A 19610-nucleotide genomic window follows, 5' to 3' on the forward strand; every position below is an offset into this window, starting at 1 on the left:
TGCTATGCTGTCCCAGAGAGACATCCAATTTTATAAAAACTCTATCCAATGGGCAGAATTTCTCTCTGTTTCTAGTTTGCTGGCACATTGGTTTTATAAAACAAAACAAAACAAAAAAATTATTCAAATGTGTGTAAATTGTTCTATTAACAGCAGAGATGTCTATGTTCTGAATGTACATTATTCTTATTTCATGTGCCCTCTCCTGACTAGGAGCTCACTCCAACACCAGAAATTACATTTCTTGGTAAATTTGGGGCTATTTTGAGAATATACTTATCTAATAATGGTGTCTTGAAAGAAAATATAATTCCCATTCAAATGCCATCAGATTCACTGATTTTAGAGATAATTTAGGTGTGATATAAAAACAGTGAGATAGATATGAGTCATAGTCTCAACTTTAAATAGATTCTATCTATGCTGGCTTGAAATAAAAATATACCAAGGGCTGCCTGGTCACTCAGTTGGTTAGAGCCTGGTGCTAATAACACTGAGGTCCAGGGTTCAATCCTTGTACTGGCCAGCTGGAAAAAAAAAAGAAAAAGGAAAAAGCAAAAAACAACTTCTGAGCTCAATCTTCTGAGCTCTTTCATGAGTTTGGTTATGCATGTTATCTCATCTAATATTCCCAAGAATCTACAGATGCTTCTCATCGTATCATGGGGTTATGTCCTGATAAGCCCATCATAAGTTGAAAATATGAAATTGAAAATGCATTTAATATAGCTAACCTACTGAACATCATAACTTAGCCTAGCCTACCTTAGAAAGGCTAAGAACACTTATGTTAGCCTACAGTTGAGCCAAATCATCCAATGCAAAGCCTATTGTATAATAAATTGTTGAATGTCTGATGTAATTTATTGAATACTGTACTGAAAGTGAAAAACAGGATGGTTATATTCAAAGTATGATTTTTACTGTATGTGTATCACTTTCACACCATCATAAAGTCTAAAAATCATGAATGGAACAATTGTTAATTCAGGGACCATATGTATTAAGGAAGTTGCTATTTCTATTATCCTTACCTTATAGAGGAGGAGATTGAGTTACAGAGAGATTCAGAAACTCCAAAATCTATATGCATCACCACCACACAATATTACCAGACAGAGGAGACCCAGGCAATTTGCATTCATGGAGTGCACAACTACCCTATCAGTTTCACACTGTGTGATCTACTGCATATATCCTTCTTTCCAAAGGCTGTGACTTTCATAGTATTTACATTTTAGTAATAGTAGCCATGACAACGAAGAATTCTGCTTCTCAGAGATGATTTGTAGCTATGTTATTTAGGATTAGACTTGGCTGTGACAGAAATCCCCAAACAGTGGTGCCTTAAACAAGACAAAAGATTGTTTCTGTCTCATATAAAAGCTCAAGGCAGATATCTCTGGGCTGATGCAGCATATTCTCGAAGCCAGGGATTCAGGCCCCTTTACTTTATTGACAGTCCCAACTTTACTTATGGTTCAAGATAGCTGCAGGAGCTCCAGCAATTACATTTGAATTCCAGCCTGCAGAAAGAGAAAGTGGGAGAAGGGCACCCTCTCCCTTTTAAAGACATTTCCCAGAAGTTGCACAAACAACTCTGCTTATATTTTTGGCTGACCAGAAATTAGTCACAATGGCCACCCATGGCTGTAAGGGAGGAGGAAAAGTTCTCTTTATTCTGGGTGGCCCTGGTGGCTGCTGAAACCAGGAGACTTATTATTAAGGAACAATGTGGGAGAGAGAAATTTTGGAGATCAACCCACAGTCTCTGCCATAGGAGAGGAAAATGCATTCATGTTAGATGGACAACAGGGTTAATTGGGGCTATGGAGAACAGGGAAGCACGTTCCCACACAGGTCTGAACCATAGGTAGCCAGATCTTTTAGTTTCTGTTTCTTTGTGGCTGGCTGGTAGGGGGATCCAAACAGATCTATTAGTTTTTCAAAGAAAAGCCAGAAATTTGGATTTTTATTTGAAATTTCCTGATTCTTAAATGTTGCTAGTTGATTAAACTATTAAGAAAAACAGCATGGGCCAATAAAACACATTCACGCTACGCCCACAGGCTAACATTTTGCTTCCTTTGATCTAAAAGAATAGGCTCTGTTTCTTTTTTAGATTTATTATTTTCAACCAAACAACAAATATCAGTTGAGGACTACAGTGTATAAGGTACCATGTCAAGGGTGATGAAGGACAGAAACATGTAATCTTTCAAGGAAACAAGAAAAGTCTCTGATGGAGGAGACAGTGTTCATGACTAAAATTTTTTAAAAAGAGGTTACAGTAACTGTTTTTTACTTTAGTTCAGTTTTGGTTTGGGTCCAGTTTCTTTACCTGATCCCAAATGCTGTATCTTATTTTCCTTAGTTCTTTTCTCAATAGTTTTAATAGTTTTCATTACCATTTTATCTCACTTAAGTAAAAAACTCTGGGGCCAACCCTGTGGCTCACTCGTGAGAGTGCAGCGCTGGGAGCGCGGCGGCGCTGGGAGCGCTGAGGCCGCGGGTTCGGATCCTATATAGGGATGGCCGGTGTGCTCACTGGCCGAGTGCGGTGTGGATGACACCAAGCCAAGGGTTACGATCCCCTTACTGGTCACAAAAAAAAAAAAAAAGTAAAAAACTCTGTCCCTAGAATTCTTTTCCCCACCCCACCCCCAACAGTAGGCCAGTGCAGAGATTCAAACCCTTGACCTTGGTGGTATCAGCACTGTGCTCTAACCAAGTGAGGTAACCAGCAGCCTTTGACTGCTGTATTCATAAAATGTATCTCAGAAATATCAAATATTCCCTTCCTTACTTTTTTGCTAATGTTCTGTTCTACTGAAAAATTTGTTTTAAGCCTTTCTTTATATGTGCCAGTTGTAAAGTTAACATGTACAGATACATGTCATAATTTATGCCTGAACTTGACTTACTGCCCTCAAAAGGATGTGTGATGGGATAAAATTTTTACTATGTAAGTGTCTACAACATTCACCCCTGCTCCTCCCAGAAAAAGAGAGGTGAGGGCTAGTCAATTCTCAATTTTCCAGTCAATTCTCTTGGGAAAAGCTGTGAGAGAGAAACGCAAACTATTTTTCCTCTGCCCTGGGCACAATAAGTCACCCAATCCTCCTGCTGTTCCCTGGTGCTGTCATAACTGGCAGACTAGAGTCAGGATCGGCTACATACTCCACAGAGCCCACTGCAAAATGAAAATGTACTCCCTGGTAAGAATTCTAAGGTGGTGACAGCACAGCATTAAACCAAGCATGGAGCACTTCTGAGTGTGGGTCCTGCGTGGCTAAACAGGTCTCACGTCCACGAGAGGTCCATGCAGTGATGGACCTCTGGACACTTCTGTTGCAGGGTGGAGGGGTAGGGGAGCAGTTGGGCAGCAGGAAAACATGCTTAGAGACAAAGGGTAAGGTTTTTGTTTAATGGGCATTTTGGAGTGAGAGAGGCACAGTTTACATCATGACATGATTTTTAAAATGGAGAGAAAGGATACAAGCTTTCTTTTTTTGCAGCTGGATGGTACAGGGATCTGAACCTGGGACCTTGGGGTTATAAGGCTGCACTCTAGCCAACTGTGAACCGGCCAGCCCAGGATATAAGTTTTCTTGTTAGTTTTTTCAAGTGTTGCTATGATGTGCATGTCCCCCCTTTATGGTGTTCAAAAAATATAGCTGAAGAAACAGTTATAAAAGGATGCTTTAGTCTGGAAGACTCTGCTATCTTTCAGGGACTGAGACATATGGATCATACTATATAGTCATTTCACAAGAATTAGTAATGTCACTGATTAGGGGCTGAGACTTTTATAGTAATGGTATTTTATTTGTTTGCATTTATGGCCATTGAGGAAAAGAACACTATGCTTGACTTTCTCTCTCCTTCTTTTCCTCCCTCCCTCGCTCCCTCCCTTCCTTTTTAATATGAAACCCTTCAATATCTTCCAAAAAGAAGCTTAAATATTTTCACTTAATAATAACCAATCATACTTATTTAAGCAACCAAACAATCATTTTTCCCAGTATGATTGCAATGATCATAATGAATTCTTACCTGTTCAAAGCTGCTGACCTGCATGTCACCTACTCACCAGAAGCTATGCTCAAAAGTAAGTTCTCTCCTGGGTATCCCCCTTCTTGCCTTGAGTAAAATGAGTATGTTACTTTTTATCAAAAATACAGCTAGCATTAGGTTCCAAATATCACTTTCATATCATCACTTTTTAGTATCCTTGAAAAAAGATTCCTCCTTCTTTGAGATACATGCCCCTGCTATTCCTCCTTGTCATTGGAAACTACACATTTTTCTAGTCACTCCTCTCTATTGAGAAGCTTCAAAATCCTTAGCCACCTTGTACTTTCACCAAAATCATCCTAAAAAAGCCTAACCTTGAATCAACCTGACCATCCACCTCCACTCCTACATCAACGTTGCTAAGCTAGTGGTGAAAATCTCATAAATGTAATTATTCCTACCAGAAACACGTGGTCTCCACCTCACGTAGGTTTCCAATACTACTTGCCAATCCCTTTTATGTCCCTGGTGAATATTCTCTTCAATTCCACATACAATCTAATAAAAACAATCTTTAATTTCCTCATGCCACCTATGCTGATACTGACCTCTCTTCTCTTAGCACTCAACCTTTCTCCCCTCATAAAAAAGAAAATATTACTTTGGTGTGTACTTTTTCCATTTCCTGCCACTACATTTACACACAAGTCCATCCACTTCCTGGAAAACTGATTGCATTAATAGCCTCCTTTTCCACACCCTTTGCCCTGCAATTTTGTAGTACGTTCCCATTCTCACTCTGGGATTGACCTTGTAACTTCCTTTTGTGAAGGCTTGAAAAAGTACTGTTTCACCTTCTGTTTGGAACACTGCCAGGGCCTTGAAAAGAAGTCCAAGCTAGCCTGCTGGAGTGAGAGCATGTGGTGCAGAACTGAGTTGTCCTAGCCAAGACCATCCTAGTCCAGCTAACCCCCTGCCAGTCTATCAGCTGACCACAGGGAATGAACAAACTCAAAGATAGGATTTGCCAAATCTGGTTTGGTAGAAGCATCTAGCTAACCTGTAGACTCATGAGAAATAAATCGTTCAAGTTTGGGGATGGTTTGTTTTGTAACAATAACTATCTTATACAAACTCTCACCTACATCTCTCTACTAGAAGGGAGTATCCATTCTCTTTTCTAAGGCAAATTCTGTACTTGCTCTTTATTCCATTCTTGCATTTCAAACCTCATCCCTTTGATTATACAGTCATGAGCTGCATAACAATGTCTCGGTCAATGATGAACTGCATATATGACGGTGGTCCCATGAGATTGGCTATACCACATAGCCTAGGTATGTAGCAGGTTATACCAACTACGTTTGTGTAAGTGCACTCTGTGATGTTTTTACAATGATGAAATTGCCTAAAGATGTATTTCTCAAAATGTATCCCCACTTAAGCGATGCATAACTGTATCTCTCTATATTGTATTTTCAACCTCTTTCTCTCTTTTGACCTCTTTCCCTTATACATAAACTGTTTAAATCTCTCCCATTAAATAACAAATACACACAAAACAAAGCTGGGTCTTAACAAGTTATTGACCTATGCTGTCGTTCTTTTCCATTTAGATTCCTTAAAAGGATAATCTATACTTGTGTATTAGCTAGGGTTCTCCAGAGAAACAGAACCAACCGGATGAGACAGCACAGATATAGAACATTTCCATCATGTCAGAAAGTTCTACTGGATGTCTCTGGAGACATTTAACAGAGAGTCTCTGTCTCTCTTCCACCAATACACAATCTTGCTCTCTGTGTATAATCCAAGCCCAAAGACTGGTCCCCAAGCTCTTCCACTTCCTAAAGGAGATTTTAAAACTGGTAGTGCCAACACAAATCATTTGGCTTGGTTCTGCTAATAAGATGACGTGGTAACAAAGGTCAAGAATCTCCGTCTAAGTCAGGTCAGCAAGTCTGCGGTGAAAAAGACATGACCCGGACGTGGAAGTGGGAGGAACAGAGGCAAAGGGGCGGGGCCAAGCGCGGCGCGCTCAGGGCGGGCGCTGTCTCGAGGCCGGGGGCGGGGCCGAACGCGGCTGGGCGGGGCCGGAGAGGCGCGGGGGACGGTGGATCGACGCGCCAGCCCAGCCGTGCGTGCTCACGTGACAGATCCGCGAGGCGCAGCTCGCGCAGTCGTCCGGGCTAGCGAAGATGGCGGCGGAGAGGGAGCCTCCTCCGCTGGGGGACGCGAAGTCCACCGACTTTGAGGACCTGGAGGACGGAGAGGACCTGTTCACCAGCACTGTCTCCACCCTAGAGGTGAGACTGCGTCGCCGTGGGTGCTGCGCTGCGCCTCTGCTGTGCGTCTCACCTCTGGGTGCCTTTCCCCTTTCCGGACTTGTCCCTCCCCACCCCCCGTATTTGCCAGGACCAGGTCGGAGTGACACCTGTGACTCGGACCCCCACCTCTGGTGCCTGTCAGCGGGCCGCAGCTTGGCCTGGGCGGCAAGGCCTCCTTAGGAGACCAGCCTACGGGCCTGGGGGGCCGACCTAATTCCCTGAGGGGCCGAGACTGGACGGAGCTTCGCAGCGATCTCTCCCCGCTCAGCTGGCCTCTCTGGGTGTCAGTTGCCCCTGTTCTTCCAGGGCCAAGATCTTGCCCTGGGTCCCAGTAAACGTCACCGCGCTCCCCGGGGGCTTCTGTAGCTCCTTTGGAGGGGTGCTTGCTTTTCACTTCCCATGGGAGAAGTGTGCCCCTGAAAAGAGAGAGTAATGAAGTGAGCTGTGAGGGGCCACGGGTCCGTAGGGTTCGTGTGGGTGCACTTTTCCCAGTCCTGGCCCTTCATGGACTGCTACTTCCCCTTGAGGGAGTTCCCTCTCTTTTGAACTAAGTAGGTAAATGCATTTGCCCGTTTTTGTCTGTCTTTAGTTTCTAGACTTTTAGGGGCCAAGGTGTTCATAAAGTTGAAGGGATAGAGTAGTCCAGGAAATTGCTGTGGGTTTGTTTGTTTGTTTGTTTTTTGGTGCGTGTGTGTGGGTGTGTGTGTTTAAATGTACGGGGGGAGGCGGGGGGGAATAGAAACAGATCTCCACTCCTTTTTCCTCTTTGCTCGCATGGTCAGCGATCTCTGCAGCTGAGTCTTCCTGTTTTTGTCAAAGGAAACACCCTTAATGAATTTAGCTGTATTGGGCCCTCCTATATCCAGTTCACGTTTGAATTGCTTTGCATTTGATGAGAGCACACACACCTCGTAGCCTAATTTTAAGTGTGTGCATGGGGATTAAAATGTAAGCAAATTTCCCAGAGGATTGATTACCTCGGGCTGTGCTTCCCTATAAAGTGCTTTTTAGTAAGCTTTCCTGGCTTGTTGAACTGTGCATCAAATCAATTGGAAATTACTGTAAAATATCCATTATCCGAAATTCGGTTACCTGAAACTGGGAACTTCCGATAACGTTTTCAGCATTGACCACATTCTGCTAATTGTATGTGCAGTGTCCAAGCCAACCACTCCCTCCCCTCAGATTATAGACTTTCTGGGGCTAGAGATAGTGCCTTGGTCATCTTTGTGTTTCTCAGAAATTTCGAATACTTGCGTTTAATAAATGTTTGCTGGATTAATTGTCAAAACCAGGATCTCCTAAGAATTGGTAAAAATTATTTTGCAGAATATATTTTGAGGGGTTCGTATCCTTTTAACTCTATACATAGTATACGGCAATCTTAGTAGGTGTTGAAAGTAAATTGTCTGCAGAATCCTAAAACCTGTATTCCCTTTAGGGGATACAAAGGTTTTCCACCAGCAAGGATCAGAACAAATTTGATTGACCTTGGTGTGAACTAGGATACTGTGAACACTGAGCATTCTGTTTGATTGAAGTCGTTTAGAATTGAGTAAAAGGAACTATAATCTGTATTTCTCATGTGGATGGAACTTTTTAAGTAAAAGTCTACAAAGTTTGATTATGAACCTTTAAAATTATCTCAGTTAATGCACTGTGAAAGTTGTAAATAAAGTTCATTTGAACCCCTTATTTCATAAATTCAATCAGTTTATTAATTTTAAGAAGGTGGTATGGCTGTGAGATTTGTAAATTCAGATTTTTTTTCTTTTTAAACTGTTTGGGGAAGGGTATATAGCAGTATTTCCTAGTATACCAAAATTGCTGTAAAGAAATGCTCTTTCATACTCCACTTTTTTTTTTTAAACAGTGCTTCTCAAACTTTAGTGTGCAGAAGAATCCACAGTGTTCATTTTTAAAATGTAGATGCCTGTGCCTCATTGGAATCTGTATGTTTAGTAAGTTACCTGGGGATCTTGTTGAAGTGCAAATTGTGATTATGTAGGGCGGGAGTAGGGCCCAGTATTCTGCATTTTTAACAAGCTTTCCTGATGACAGTGCTTCTGATCCCTAGACAATACTGAGTTACAAAGCTCTAGGTGATTCTGATGCGGATCATCTGCCTTGAGTAGTTATTACCTTGAATATAATATATACAGAAAATATATATTACCTAAAATGTAAATTGAAAGTAAGACATATAAATGAATGTCTTTTAATTTATTTACTGCTTTTTTTTTTTTTTTTTTTTTGGCAGCTGGCCAGTTCAGGAATCTGAACCCTTGACCTTAGTATTAAAACACTGTGCTCTAACCAGCTGAGCTAACCAGCCAGCCTAATGTCTTTTAATTTAGAAAATAAGTAAGTCAGTGTTTAAAAAATTATGTTATTCATATGAAAACCTTTTCATTTGAGGGCATTTGATTTGGGAGGGAAAGCAATTCAAGTCTATATAAGTAAAAATCAAATTGTAGATAGCTTCAAAGGCATAATTGTTCAGCTTGTTATGACTGTGCATTAGTATATCTGTGTATTAGCATATCTTTGTGTATTTTTAAACACAATATTAAACTCCTTCAAAGTAAAGAATGTTCACATAGAGCTATATTCAATAAATAAAACGTATTTCAAACCCTTACTATATGTTTCTGTCGTGACTGTGAAACAAGAAAGTGGTGGGGGGCTGGGGTGGGAAGGAAAGGGAATGAAAATGGAAAGAATCTGGTAAAAGCTTGTTCTTTTTTGGTACCTGAGAGGCAAGGCTTTAAATTGTTTACTAATAGTGCTTTTTCCTTAAATGATGTACAACCTTAAGTTTAAAGGTGCTTGACCTTTAAGCACGTTTTTGTATGGAGTAGTAGATAGCACTTTTTTAAAGAAAAAAGTCAAGAATTTATATTACATACCTGGTTCTTTTTTTTAAAACAGCTTTATCGCGTTATAACTCACATACCATACAATTCACCCATTTAATGTGTACAATTTAATGGTTTTTAGTATATTCACAGATGTGTTACCATCTGCACAATCAGTTTTAGAACATTTTTATCACCTCAAGAAACCTGTACCTTTTAGCTCTCACTCGTCCCCCCAGCCCCCATTCTTCCATCCCCTCTGCCTCCAACCCTAAGCAACCACTAATCTGCTGTCTCTATAGATTTCTCTGTTCTGGACTTTATATGAATGGAATCATGTAATATGTGGGCTTTTGTGACTGGCTTTTTCAAAATTAGCATAATAGTTTCAAAGTCTATAGCATGTATCAGTACTTCATTCCTTTTTGTGACAAAATATTCTATTGTATAGCTATACCACGTTTTGTTTATCCATTTGTCAGTTAATGGACATTTGGGTTGTTTTCAGCTTTTGACTATTATGAATAATGCTATTGTAAACATTCACAAACAAGTAAAATTGCTGGGTAATATGTTACTCTATGTTTAATCATTTGGAGAATTGCCAGACTGGTCTCCCAAAATGGCTGCACCATTTTACATTCCATCCAGTCTTGGTTGTGAGTATATGAATTTCTTCACATACTCATCACTTGCTATTATCTGACTTTTGGATTCTATCCATCCTAATGGGTGTACATGGTATCTCATTGGGGTTTTGATTTGCATTTTCTTAGTGACTAATGATGTCACACATCTTTTCATGTGATTATTGGCCATTTGTATATCTTCTTTGGAGAAATGCCTGTTCATATCCTTTGCTCGTTTTTTAATTGGATTATCTTTTTATTGTTGTTAGAGTTCTTTATATGTTCTAGATACAAGTTCCTTATCAGGTATGTGATTTACAAATATTTTCTCTAATTCTGTGGTTTATCTTTTCAGAGTTTGATGAGGTCTTTTGAAGCACAAGCCTTTTACATTTTTATGCAGTCTAATTTATCTATTTTTTTCTCTTGTTCATACCTTCAGTGTCATATCTAAGAATCCTCTGCCAAATCCAGGGTCATGAAGATTTACCGTGTTTTCTTCTAAGAGTTTTATAGTTTTAGCTCTTACATTTAGGTTTTTTATATATTTTGAGCTAATTTTTGTATATGGTATGAGGTAAGGGTTCAGCTTCATTTTTTGCATGTGACAATCCAGTTCCAGCACCATTTGTTGACAAGATGGTTCTTTCCCCATAGAGTTGTGGTTTTGGAACCCTCATCGAAAATCAGTTGACCATATAGGTGTTTGTGTCTGTTTTTTTTACTAACCTCAAATCTAAGGACCAACTGAAGTTAAGATGAGTATCACAGTTTTCCCAACGTTATCACATATTTTTTATAAAGCATTTCAACCGTAGTTTCCAGATGAGAGCCTCACAGATCTTAGAATTCCTTTCCAATGATATAACCTCAGGCTGTAAGTGAATACCAATACTTCAGTGAATACTTGAGTATTTACTCTCTTCCATACTGTTTAAATGATAATGATTGTACAAGATCAGCAAAACACTATTAAGTCTCAGGATGGAAAAAATCTCCAGTGGAGAAGAAAAATGCATACAGAAGATTCTGATACTACAGAGAGATTATGATTATATGATCTGAAAACACACAAAGTACTAGTGAAACAGGGAGGAGATTCTAATTCCTATCAATGCTTGTGACACATAGTGGATGAACAATAAATGTTTCTGTTTGCTGGGAAAAACTCATTGGGATGTAGTATTTAAGAGAGATCTTGAAGGGTGGGATGAAATTTCAAAGTGGAAGAATGGCGAGGGTCACTTAAAGTTCAGTTCATATTGTAGGGAACTACAAATAATTCTTTTTTTTTTTTTTTTTTTTTTTTCTTGACCGGCACTCAGCCAACCGGTCAGTCCTATATAGGATCCGACCCCGCGGCGGGAGCGTCGCCGCGCTGCCAGCGCAGCACTCTACCAAGTGCGCCACGGGCTCGGCCCTGAACTACAAGTAATTCTGAGTGGCTGAATATAGGATGTGCTATAAAATTGAACACTTGTGTTTTTTTCCTCTGATAGTTTTTAGTCAATGTAAAATTTACCTCAATTTAGTAAAGTTCACTAACACTTCAGTCAAAATACAGAACACTTCCATCACTCCAACAAATTCTCATGCTTCCCTTTGTAGTTAGTTAACCTCTCCCACTCTCAGTCTCTGGCAATCACTAATCTGTTTTCTGTTTATAGTTTTGTCTTTTCTGGAATGTAATATAAGTGGAATCATATAGTATGAAACTTTGAGACTGGCTTCTTAACTTAACATAAGGCATTTGAGGTTCATTAATGTTTGCATGTACCAGTAGTTCATTCCTTTTTATTGCTGAATTTGGTATTCTATTGTACCACAGTTGTTCATCTATTCATCAGTTGAAAGACGTTTCAGTTGTTTGCAGTTTTTGGCATTTATGAATAAAGCCAGTATAAACATTTACCTACAGGTTTTTGTATAAGCACAAGTTTTCATTTCTTTTGGGTAAATATTTAGAAGTAGGGTTGCTGGATTGTATGGAAAATATAAGCTTAATAATGTAAGAAACTGCCAAACTATTTTCCAAAGTGGCTGTACCATTTTGCATTGCCCCCAGCAATGAACGAGAATGTCAGTTGTTCCACATGCTTATCAGCGCTTGTTATTGTCAGTTTTTATTTTAGACAGTGGTGAGCTTGAGGCTGGTTTAAACTGGCTAGCAAGTGTTAACATGTCAGGAATTTTGTGAACTACTTAGTAAACACAATCATTATTAAAAATTAAATGGTATAAACTTATAATTAGATAAATTAAATTGACAACAAAGGTAATATTTAAAATTCATCACTTCCTTTTTTTTTTTTTTTTTTTTTTACTGCATGTTACTATTTATGCTCTTGAGGTTATTTATGTCTGTTGTGTCTGTATGGTGGAAAGTACGTCTTTCCAATTCCACATTGAATGAGGGATAACCAGCTATGGCAGGTGCGCTTATATCTCAGAAATCAGCAAAAGCTGAAAATCTGAGTCTTTTCTCCCGCAAATCTGGTTTTTAAACATTTACCAGCACACCACTGATTTTTTAACCATTCTAACAGATGTGTAGTGTTATCTCATTGTGGTTTTAATATACATTCCCTAATGATTAATGATACTGATTATCTTTTCATGTCCATATTTGCCATCTGAATATTATGTTCCTCAATGAAGTATCCTTTCACATCTTTTGCCCATTTTATTTTATTATTTTTTAAAAGATGACCAGTAAGGGGATCTTAACCCCTGACTTTCTGGTGTCAGCACCACGCTCTCCCAAGTGAGCTAACCGGCCATCCCTATATAGGGATCTGAACCCGTGGCCTTGGTGTTATCACCACCACACTCTCCCAAGTGAGCCACGGGCCAGCCCCTATCTTCTGCCCATTTTAAAAATTGGGTTTCCTTATTGAATTTTGAGATTTTTCAGGTATTTTGAATACAGATCCTTTGCCAGATATGTGCTTTCCAGATATTTTTTTCCAGCCTGCGGCTTGTCTTTTTGTTCTGTTAATAATATCTTTCACAGAGCACAAGTTTCTCATTTTGGTAAAGGAAGTTATCCTTTCTTTTTTTTATTGATAGTACTTTAGATGCCATGTATTCGAAATCTTCTGCTGACTTTAACCCAAGGTTTTTTGCTTATATTTTCTTCTAGAAGTTTTATAGTTTTAGGTTTTACATTTAGACCTAGAGTTCATTTTGAGTTAACTTTCATATTAGGTAAGAAATATAGGTTGAGGTTCATTTTGGTGGGGGACATTATAAATATCCAGTGGTTCCAGCACCATTTGTTAAAAGACTAGTCTTTTTTGCATTGGTATCTTTGTCAAAAAATCAGTTGACTTGAAGTTGATACGACAAGCAAACAGAAAGGACATTGTTGGGGGGGGGAGAAGGGAGGGAGGTTTTGGTGATGGGGAGCAATAATCAGCCACAATGTATATCAACAAAATAAAACTAAAATAAATAAATAAATAAATAAATCAGTTGACTGTGTATGGGTGGGTCTATGCATAGACTCTATTTTGTTTCATCAATCTGTGGACTTTTTGCCCTTCTGTACCATCTTGATTACTGTAGCTGAGTGTGAAATCATGTTGTATGAGGTCCTCTGACCTTGTTTTTAAAATTGTTTTGGTTATTCTAGTTCTTTTGCCTTTCCATATAATTTTAGAACCAATTTATTGATTTTTACCAAAAAATCCTTCTGAGATTTTAATTGTGTTGAATACATATATTAGTTTAGGGAGAATTAACATATTAACAGCATTGAGCCTTTAAGCTACAAGCACAATCTCTCTCTCCAAATCATTTATTTAGGCCTTATTTTGATTTTTTCATCACTATTTGTACTTTTCAACATACAGATCCAGCACATATTTTGTTAGTTCATACCTAAGTATTTCATGGTTTTTTTGGTGCTTTCATTTTTTGTATTACTTTTTACATTTACTCATTAGTTGCATATTGACCTTCTGTCTTGCAGCTGTGCTAAACACTTGTTAGTTCTAGTGGGTTTTTGTAGAGTCCTTGGGACTTTTTTATGTAAATAATCATGTTGTCTATAACTAGAGTTTTATTTCTTTCTACTCAGTCTTTATGCCTTTTTCCCTCTTGCCTTACTGTACTAGCTAGGGCCACCAGTATAATATCAACCAAGTGGTAATACTGGATATCTTTTCATTTTTCTTGATTGTAGGAGGAAAATATTCATTATTTCTCCATTATATATGATGTTATCTGTAAGGTTTTGTGTGTGTGGAGAGGGGTGAACTTCACCAAATTAAAGCTTTCTTCTATTTCTAATTTTTTGAGAGTTTTCATAAATGGATGTTAATTTTGACAAATGCTTTTTCTGCATCCATTACGATGATCATATGGTTTTCCTTTAGTTTATTGATAAGGTAGATTATATTGATTGATTTTCAAATAGTGAATCAGCCTTCCATTCCTGGAATAAATCCCACACAGTCGTAATATATTTATCCTTTTTATATATGGATGGATTCAGTTTGCAAGTATTTTGTTTTAGGGTGTTGTATCTATGTTCATGACAGATATTTGTGTGTAGTTTTCTTTTTCTTATAATGTGTTTGTCTGGTTTTGGTATCAGAAATGCTTGTTAAATGAATTGAGGAATGTCTCCTCTTCTGCATACTTGAAGAAGTTGTATGGAATTAGTCTTATGTATTCCTTAAGTGTTGATAGAATTTACTAGTGAAGCATCTGAACTGTTGTTTGTTGGAAGGTTTGTAACCATGAATTCAACTTTTGAAATAAATACAGGACTGTTTCTTCCTGGTAAATTTTGATAGTATGTGTCTTTTTATTTTTAAAAATTAATTTTTTTTTTTCAAGTTTATTAATATTATGTTTTTACATTCTGAGATGTTGCAGAGCAGTTGGAGGGGAGGGGGAGAGAGAAGGGGGAAAGAAATAGGGTAGGAGAAGGAGGAAGGGGGGGACATGGTTGAGGTCCGTGGCACCCCCCTCATTCCTTCAGGGGAGACAAGGGGGCTTCCAGCAGTAGCTCTGTTGTTGCTGGGCTGGATGTCAGGGAGGTGTGGCTGAATTTTGGTAGTATGTGTCTTTTTCAGTATTTTTTTCTTTTTTTATTGGCTGTAAATATTCATGAGATACAAAGCTGATTGTCACCCTCCTGCCCATTATATAAGGGCCAGATTCATACTGACAGCATACCCATCACTAAAAATTTTATTTGTACCCTGTCTTCCCCACACAATTATCCCCAACCTCCCTCTCCCTCCCCCTTTCCCCCCCACTCCACTATGTAGCCCAAGGAATGTTCTCTCTCTCTTCAAGTCCAACACACCACTGTGGTCTTTCTTTCCTTCCTTCTTTGTCTCTTAGCTCCCACATATGAGTGAATACACATGAGTGAATACATGTGGTATTTATCCCTCTGTGGTTTGCTTATTTCACTCAATGTAAGTTTCTCCAGGCTCATCTGTGTTGTTGCAAATGGGAGTATTTCATTCTTTTTTATGGCAGGGTAGTATTCCATGGTGTATATATACCTCAGTTTCCTTATCCAATCCTCCATTGATGGACATTTAGGTTGGTTCCATGTCTTGGCTTTTGTAAACAGCTACGATGAACATGGAGAATAGGTATCCCTTCGACATGATGATTTCCATTCCTCTGGGTATATACCCAGAAGTGGGATTGCTTTGAAAAATGTCTATTCAGCTCCTTTGCCCATTTTTTAATTGGGTTATTTGGTTTTTTACTGTATAATAGCTTGAGTTCCTTGTATATTATGGATATTAATCCTTTGTCGGGTGCATAGTTAGCAAAAATTTTCTCCTACTCTGTAGGTTGTTGTTTCACTCTGTTGATTGTTTCCTTTGCTGTGCAGAAGCTTTTTAATTTGATATAGTCAAATTTAGCAGTGAGAGGCTGTCCAAGTATACCAATGTTAGTGACACTAATGTTAATAAGTTCTTATAACCCATGACCATTGAACCAGTCGGTAATATGTGTTTTTTAAGGAATTTGTCCACTCAGTCTTAATTGTGAACTTTATGGGCATAAGGTTTTTCATCATACTCCCTTATCATCCTATTAAGTCTGTGGAACCTATGGGTGGTACTCCTCCATTTTCATTCCTGAAATTTGAAATTTATGTCCTCTGTTTGTTTGTTTGTGTATTTTGGTCTGATTAGAAGCTTATTTTCTTAGGATCTTTTCAAAGAATCAGCTTTTGCTTTCATTGGTTTATTTATTTATTTATTTTTCCTATTTCTATTTTGAATTTCATTGACTTCTGCTCTTTATTTTCTTTCTTCTGGTTGCTTTGTGTTTAATTTGCTTTTGTAGTTTCTTAAAGTAGAAGCTTGGATCATTGATCTGAGACTTTTCTCCCCTAGTATTAGTATTTAGTTATATAGTTCCCTCTAAGCTCTGCCTTTGGCTGCATTCTACAAATTTTGATACTGTGTTTTCATTTTCATTCAATTTAAAATATTTTCTAGTTTTGTTTGTGACTACTTCTCTGACCCACAGATTATTTAGAAATGTATTGTTTAATTTCCAAAATTTGGGGATTTTCCGGATAACTTTCTATTACTGATTTCCAGTTTAATTTGATGATGCTCAGAGACTGTTTTATGATTTCAAAATTTTTAAAAATTTGTTAAGGTTTGTTTTACGGCTCAGAATATGGTCTATTATGGTGAATGTTATGTGTGTACTTTTTTTTTTTTTTTTTTTTTTTAAAAAGATGACCGGTAAGGGGATCTTAACCCTTGACTTGGTGTTGTGAGCACCACGCTCAGCCAGTGAGCGAACCGGCCATCCGTATATGGGATCCGAACCCGGGGCCTTGGTGTTCTCAGCACCGCACTCTCCCGAGTGAGCCACGGGCCGGCCCATGTGTGTACTTTTGAAAAGAATGTGTAGTCTGTAGTTGTGTGGAGTGTTCTATAAGTGTTAGGTCAAATTGGTTGGTAGTGTTTTTAAGGTTTTCTCTATCTTTCTCCATGATCTGTTCTATCAATTACTGGGAGAAAAGTATTGAAGTCTCCAAGTATGATTGTGGATTTTTAATTTTTTTACTTCTCCATTTATTTTTTACTAATCTTTTAAAAAAGACTGATAAGTGCAGTAATGAGAAAGGGAGAAGGAGTAGAATAAGGAGTTCGATCTTTAATTGAACAATCAGTTGACAAAATTTACTACCTTCAGATCATCCTCTTTCTCCTTTTAGTTCAATCAGTTTTTCCTTCATGTATTTTGAAGCTCTGTTGTTCATCACATAGACATTTAGGATCATTCTGTCTTCTTGGAAAATTGATCCTTTTAAGATGTAATGCCTCTCTTTATAGCTGATAATGTTTCTTATTATGAAGTTTACTCTGTTGTTTATATAGCACTTCAACTTTCTTTTGATTGTTTGCATGACATTTTTTTCATTGTTTTAATTTACCTATGTCTTTAAGGTAGGTTTTTTGTAGGCAGCATATTGTTGTATGTAGTTATTTTTGTATCCAATCTGACAGTCTGGCTATCTCTGTCTTCTAATTGCTGTGTTTCGGGTATTAAAATTTAATGTAATTATTGATGTGGTTAGAGTAGATCTACCATTTTATTTGTTTACTGTTTTTCTCTCTGTTTCCCCTTTTCTCCTCTATTTGTATTACTTTAATGTTTATTAGTGTTCCATTTTAATTATAACTATTGGATTTTTTGTGTTATCTCTTTATGTGCATATATATATATATATATATATATATATATATTAATGATTGCTCTAGAGATTACAATGTACATACTTAACCCCTTTTACAGCCCAATAAGAGTTCATAAAAGGACTGGCCAGTTAGCTCAGTTGGTTAGAGTGTGGTGCTGATAACTACAAGGTTCAATCTCTTTACCGGCCAGCCACCAAAAAAAAGAAAAAGGAGTTAATAATAAACTTCTAAAGTAAAATGCAGAGCTTTACAACCATATAAATTTACTTACCTCCCCTCCTTTATGTTACAGTTTTCATATATATTTCATATATTAAAAATCTTAATGTTATAATTTTTGCTTTCAGTAGTCATGCCTTTTCTAAATAACTTAGAGAAGATAAATAGTTTAATAGTTTCCAAGTTTTTGTTACTTTCTTCTATCATATATCTTCAGTCTGAATAACTTTTTAGTTCTAGGGTTTTTTTGTTTGTTTTTTTCTAGAGCTGGCCTAGTGGTGGCAGATTTCTGTAGTTTTCTTTCATCTGAGAATGTGTTTATTTCACCTTCATTCCTGAAGGATATTTTTGATGGGTATAGAATTCTGAGTTGACATTTCTTTCCTTTAGCATTTTAAAGATTTTGTGCCCTGTCCAGGTTACTTAACCTGCATGACAGCAGCAGTGATGAGAGTACTGACATCTAAACCCCCAAGAGAAAATATAATTCTATGGCAAAGTGAACCAGGAAAAGGGGACACAGTAGTCTAAAAAGTAGGGAGCAGAAGTCCTCATTAGTATTTTCTCTCCTTTTCTGAAAGCATGGCCCAAACTGGGTGAAAGTGTATGACAGTGCAGGCAGATAAAACTCTGAGAGAAGCTTGTGTTTCTGGCCAGAGGAACTAGGAAGAGAGGTCTCTGTGATTTCTGGTGAGAAATATAATCATTTCCCAAAATGTAATTTTTTTGTTTTTTTTAGTTGCTTCAAGTTTTTTATTTTTGCTTTTTAGCCATTTGTTTATGATGTAACCAAATTTGGTTTGTTTGGTTTTTTTTTGAAGTTGTCCTGTTCTGCATTTGCTTGTTTCCAAATCTGTAAATTTATGTCTTTCACCAAATTTGGGAAGGTTTTTACCCATCATTTCTGGAAATATTTTTTTCTGCATTGGTCTCTTTCTCCCTTTTTCTAGGACTACTACATGAATGTTATTGACTTTTTTATATTGTTTCATAGGTCCGTGAGATTCTTTTCTTTTTTTTCCTCTTTGTTATTCAGATTGAATACTTTCTGTTGATCTACAAGTTCACTGACATTTTATCTGAAGAACTGTAAAGGGTCTGCAATTTTACCTTCATTGTAAGCTAATAAATTAACCAGTTTTATGGTTACTTGGAAGAAGGCACGATAAAGAACTTTATTACTCAAAGCATAGCAAGCAGCATGAGTGTCATGTTTGGGACGGTTTCTCATGTCTCAGTGGAGTGAGGGGATGGGCCCAGGCAAATGTTGCACCTGTGTTTGGTTTGTGTCACAGCTGAGAAACACAGCTTAAGGAACCTAAATCATTTATAATAGGCAATAAGTCTGCCAATTCTTTGCTTTGGAGGAGACATTCTTTTTATTGTACTGCACAATAAATAAACCTGGTCTTTGCTTGGGAATGAGACACTTCTCCATTTGTCCTTTCTCCAGGATCTACCCATTCTCCACTATTGACTTCTCAGGGACTTCTCTTCCCAGTTCCTCTGGCCAGAAACACAAGCTTCTCTCAGAATTTTATCTGCCTGCACTGTCATGCACTTTTACCCAGTATGGGCCACACTTTCAGAAAAGCACTAAAGAAAAGGAGAGAAAATACTAGTGAGGTCTTCTGCCTGCAACTTCTTAGACTATTGTGTCCCCTTTTCCTGGTTCACTTTGCCAGAGAATTAGATTTTCTCTTTGGGTTTTAGGTGTCAGTACTCTCATCGCTGCTAATGTCATACAGCTAAGCAACTTGGTCTGGCCTCAGGGCAGGGCCAGGAAAGAAAACAGGGTGAAGAAGGGGAAAGTAAAAAGAGTTTTCCACCCATATTTTCTAGGCTGCAGGGGCCCTGATG

The 19610-nt window shown here is 38.0% G+C and overlaps 1 protein-coding gene across 1 annotated transcript in view; it reads left to right on the top strand.

Moving 5' to 3' along the window:
* The first annotated feature begins 6208 nt into the window (after positions 1–6208).
* SNX2 (sorting nexin 2) overlaps positions 6209–19610 on the top strand; it is a 56082-nt gene continuing 42680 nt past the window's right edge. The window contains exon 1 of the mRNA XM_063085501.1: positions 6209–6323. Within this exon, the coding sequence (XP_062941571.1) occupies positions 6216–6323 (108 nt within the window). The 5' untranslated portion in view covers positions 6209–6215. The remainder of the gene's footprint in view (positions 6324–19610) is intronic.

This window comes from Cynocephalus volans, chromosome 2, assembly GCF_027409185.1.
Source record: "Cynocephalus volans isolate mCynVol1 chromosome 2, mCynVol1.pri, whole genome shotgun sequence".
Lineage (NCBI taxonomy): Eukaryota > Metazoa > Chordata > Mammalia > Dermoptera > Cynocephalidae > Cynocephalus > Cynocephalus volans.